This window comes from Montipora foliosa, chromosome 6 (genome assembly GCF_036669935.1).
Source record: "Montipora foliosa isolate CH-2021 chromosome 6, ASM3666993v2, whole genome shotgun sequence".
NCBI lineage: Eukaryota > Metazoa > Cnidaria > Anthozoa > Scleractinia > Acroporidae > Montipora > Montipora foliosa.
In genome coordinates, this window is record NC_090874.1 from 23,415,413 (window position 1) to 23,420,412 (window position 5,000).

The following is a 5,000-nucleotide window of genomic DNA, read 5'->3' on the forward strand; positions in this document are numbered from 1 at the left end:
AAACACTGAAGTCTCCACTGAAGACGACGATGGTACCAGCACTGACGCACTGAATGACCCGGTTGAAAATGTTGAAGATGAAGTGGAAGACGCTCCTAACGAAACCGTAGATGTTATGCCATTCGAAGTCGTTATTTCAGGAGACGATAAGGAAGATATTGTGGCACTAGACGTAACATCGAAAGAAATGGATGCAGAAAGTGATGCTGTCGATGATACGAATGTACTCGTTGAAAACGTCAAATCTGGAGGTGCAGAAGTACTTGGTGAAACTGAAGATGTAAATATAAGTACACTAGATGAAGATATAACTTCGGACCTTGATTGAGTAGCCACTGTTGTTGACAATGTCTCAGTAGATGACGTCAGATCTGGTGGTGATTGACTAAATGACACAGTTGCAGGAGATGCCTGGGAAGACGATGAACTAGATGAAGCAGTCGACGGTCCGTCACTTGAAGACGTTAGAACAGGAGGAGCAGAAGAAGATATCGAGGTACTCGAAGACGTGATATCAAAAGATTCTGATGTTGACAGTGATATTGTTGATGTTGTTGTTAATGTATCCAAAGAAGACGCTACATCATCAGACGCAGATGCACTTGATGAAGTGGACGATACAAAAGTAACTATGCTAGATGAAGAAGCAGACGAAAGTAGTGGAGTTGCTGATGTCGTAAAAATATCGTTCGTGGACGTAAGATCCAGTGATAGTGAAGTTGAGAAAGTTTCAATGACTGGCGTATTTGTCTGAGATATAGACAAGGTAGTTGAAAACAATGATTCGACGAGGAAACGTGATACTGATGATGAACTGCTTCTCGAAGTTGAAACTAAAACAGATTCCGAGCTTGTAATCACGAGACTTGAAGATGCGGTTTCCGAAAAGGTTGCACTTAATGATGTTGAGGTAGGAGTGACAGTACTTTCTGCAAAAAAAAACAAATAATAATAATAATAATAATAATAATAATAGCAATTTTCACATTAAATGAATTGTATGTTTTGCATGCAGCTACTACTTCACAAGGCGCAAATAAATCGGTTATCTTCCTTTGCAAATATCAGTTTTATAACAACCGCAGTCGTTTACATCTCAGACAAAATGTTTCTTCGAGCTCTCGGGCCCACAATGTCCTCCAAAATACTGAGTCAAAACGGTGAAAAGGCTAAAAAAAATTGTGGATTTCAAACGAGTGCACACGGATTCCATCTCAAACTACGTGCAAGGTGCACTATAGTTGGAGAGTTAAAATTGCATAGTGTTGTTCCATAAACTTGCCTGCGATCATTTTTTCTCCGTAATATTTTACCATTTCTTGAAGTACTTAACTCCGATAGGAGCTCTATCACGTCACTGTTTTGCAAATTAAAAGCAACGAATGATTTAACTTCTGTGGTATGAATTTTACTATACTACGATATTGCTTTCATTCAATCTTTTTGTTTTTGTAGATCGAGTCCAGTAAATGCCTTTTGGGATTGAATATGATTCTATTATTATGCAAAACTTGTGGGGCCATTCTATTATTTTGTACACCAACAGGGCAGTCTGATCACGTTGATGCAAACCTAGAATTTGACATCGTGATAGGTGGGCGGAATAGGTCCGTTAAAGGAATGCTTACAGGCTGTCCTTCCCCTCCTCCCCGCAGTCCCCGCTTGATTTTCTTCGCTTCTTCTCGTTCCTCGCCTCCACTATCTGAGAGCCTGGAACAGGCTACCGGAGATCACATTAGATCATCATCCAGTACTTACCAAATTTCTCACAGCGAGATTGAAGATATAGACATTGCTCCCTCGAATGCAGCAAGGTAGTACATTCCACTTTCAGCAGAATTGGACAGACGATCTTTAAAGGCACCGTATGAGGGCAATCTGCTGTGAATCCAAGACAGAAAATTTGATTGAAACAAGAAGGACGTATGAGGCAGCACATCTCAAGGCCCTACATTCTCCCCAATGGCCTTTTCTCCGTCGTCTCGGCGGAGAAAAGCCCTGGGAACGAGGTTGTGTTGGACCGTTGAAATTTCAATTATTTTTCCATGCTAAAAATGTATTTAATAGTAGTTGCATTCAAAGGAGCTATGGATAAACCAGAAGATCTCTTTCTCGGGAAAAGGGATCTACTTTTGGTTTCGAAACTGATTTATCACGTCCAGAATATTTCCAGGATTGCCAAACTCGTCCACAGGGCGCTTTTCCCTGGATTTGGGTGGGCATGGAAAAGCGTCCTGGGCACGAGGTTGCAAGATAGCCTGCCGCCGTCTTCATATGTTGTCTTTTTGTTTTCACAGACGCTATTGTTATTGATTAGATACAATCTTTTCAATAACAATTAACGTCTAATTCTTGGGTTGAGGCTCAGCGTTCTTATTTTCTTCTTCTTATTATTATTTTTTTTGCGATTTGAGCCTGAAAACGTTCTTCTGAGTTGTGTGGTTACCAAGTTACACTACAAACTGAGTGTTCAGTTGATGTAAAAGAAAACCACATTGCTAAAGTCAACTGAAAACGTCCCTAAGTTAATTGTCCAGTTCGAGTACATTTTTAGCTTTCTTTTACCTTTATTTATACTACTCACAAAAACAAAAACATATGAGCAAAATAAAGACGTTCTTACTAGTAACTGACTTTCTGCCTGGGCATGTTCTTAGTACGTCAGTAAAAATCTGGTTAATCTCAGCCTAAACGTTCAAAAAGAGCGTATTTCCTAATAATCGTAATAACATTTCCTAAAGCGCTCTGTTCTTTAGTCTGCTTACCATTATAGTAATAATCTTCTGGAAGATATCTTCTGTCCCTGTCTCTTCCTGTGTAAAGAGATGAAAATCGTAAGTAAAAATCCTTTATTAAAAAATACGATTAGCGTTTAAGCGGGGTGCAGGGATGGCGCAGTGGTGAGAGCACTCGTCTCCCACCAATGTGGCCCGGGTTCGATTCCCAGACTCGGCGTCATATGTGGGTTGAGTTTGTTGGTTCTCTACTCTGCACCAAGAGGCTTTCTCCGGGTACTCCGGGTTTCCCCTCTCCTCAAAAACCAACATTTTTGACTTGATTTGTGTTAATTGTTAACTAGTGTCCCCAATTAGTGCTTTAGCGCTAGAACGACTCGATCGCGACACTTATATAAAGTTCCTTTCCCTTTTACATGCTTGAGGGGTCGTGTAGTTTTCCTCAAAAAGACAAAGGAAACACACAGAAAACCCTGAACAACGAAAAATAAAAGTCGCTGCAAAAAAACTGTTAACTGATCACTCTTGTCCAATTATAATACTTTGTGAAATCAAAAGCTATGAGAAAACTGTCCGTCTCGACTCCATCGACTATACACGCTGACTCTTAATTAAACAAAAGACCAACAAACGATCAACCAATCAGGGGCACCCAACGTCAATTTACGGAAAATATCTGTTCGGAAGACGATTTGAGATCTAGAATTTTCGGAACACTTGTTGTAAAATTTCTTGCTTGCCTGCCTGTCCTGGGATTTTCGAAGATTTAAAAATCGGTGTAATTGCCCATTTTAAATTGATTTTTACCCTAAAAAAGACAACTACAATTTTCGGGAGCCTTTTTTTCTGGCTGAAATTTTCGAAAAGGTAAGTTTTGATCCCTATAATTTTCGGACCATTAGACTTTCAGCTACGAAATCAGAACAGATGAAAAATTTTTAGGGGATAAAAATATGCCTATATCTACCGTTTAAATACACTAAAAAATGCTATGTTTAAGTGGTTTTGAACTATATTTTCGTTGGGTGCCCCTGACCAATTCAGGCAACGATTAATCAAACAAAAAACAAACGAATAAATGAAGGAATACCCAGTCATAACAGCCTTCTCAATGCGTAAACTCAAACAACAAGTTGCCGGGCATTATATTCAGTAAACACTTCAACGCATCATGCATAAAAACTTGTTCACCAAGCGTGAAGAACTTGCGTGAAGTGATATTGACCGGGATAGTTTCGTAGTTAAGACGCAGCGGATTGAAAACACACACTCCCTACTGAACCAGCACTCAGTGAAAAACTATGTGTTGGAAAGGGAAAGATAGAGAACTACAGTTGTCTATTTCACGTTCTTAGACGAGAAGACCAGACAGCGACATATTGCCCTGCAAACAATTACATATTACTCAGCAAGATTCGTAAACATACCGAGCTATTCACGTTGTGTAAACTATTGAAAAAAAACGTACGCAACTGCGGAGAATGGTGATGAAACTATATTTATCATGTATATTTTATCTTTCGTTCAGTGTACAAACAAAGTTTGGAAACTGATTCATTGCGTGTTAGGAATACTTCGCCCAGCCTAGTTGCATTATGTTTTTTTTTTTAATTTGATTCAATAACCTTTCCAAACAATAGAATCATGATCATGCAATATCAAGATCAAGCGGCTACCCGGAAGACGACAAACGCTGAATTTTCTTTTCTCCCCGTAACCTCTATGAAATGATTTCAGGTCACTCTCTACTTTCCTCAGTGCTGGTGAGTCACCACCGATCAAACCAGTTCTAAGATCGGAAAAGTGGGATTTTTCAGGCTTTATATAAAGGACAGAAGCTACTTGAAATTAAGCGTAAGCCTGTCGTTTGCTTTCAAGCAAACGCAGAACTTACTTAACCGCTCACCCTTTCCTTGTCTTTCCGCTTCTGTATTCCCATGGAATGTAAAAGAAATTTCTACCTGCATACAAGAGTACGGACGGAAATAACATAAGTAATGCATCATAGCCAACTGTATCAGTGTCCCAGTTACTCTATTCCATAAAATGGACGACTTACGTAACACGAAATCTTGAAAGGCGCAGCCTCTTTGAGTAATTTATGAATTTTCAACTTACAAGCCTTTCGGACTTGACAAAGAAAAAGTAGAGAAAACACTTTTAACACTTCAGTTTTTTTCAACGTCATTATTTTAGAAGTGTGCATGTGGATCCCTTACACGTCATTTTAAAAATCTTTTCCATGAGATAATATTATAATAATTT

The 5,000-nt window shown here is 39.1% G+C and overlaps 1 protein-coding gene across 2 annotated transcripts in view; it reads right to left on the reverse strand.

Moving 5' to 3' along the window:
- Positions 1-5,000, reverse strand: part of LOC138008894 (uncharacterized) — a 9,551-nt gene that overhangs the window by 3,668 nt on the left and 883 nt on the right. The window contains exons 2-5 of one of the 2 annotated variants that reach the window (XM_068856203.1): positions 4,642-4,696; positions 2,766-2,813; positions 1,759-1,878; positions 1-929 (exon numbers count right to left, since the gene is read on the reverse strand). The exon at positions 1-929 is cut by the window's left edge and continues 391 nt beyond it. In XM_068856203.1, coding sequence (XP_068712304.1) covers positions 1-929; positions 1,759-1,878; positions 2,766-2,813; positions 4,642-4,696 — 1,152 coding nt within the window. Of the gene's footprint in view, positions 930-1,758; positions 1,882-2,765; positions 2,814-4,641; positions 4,697-5,000 lie in introns of both variants that reach the window. The other variant, XM_068856202.1, reaches the window with a different exon arrangement.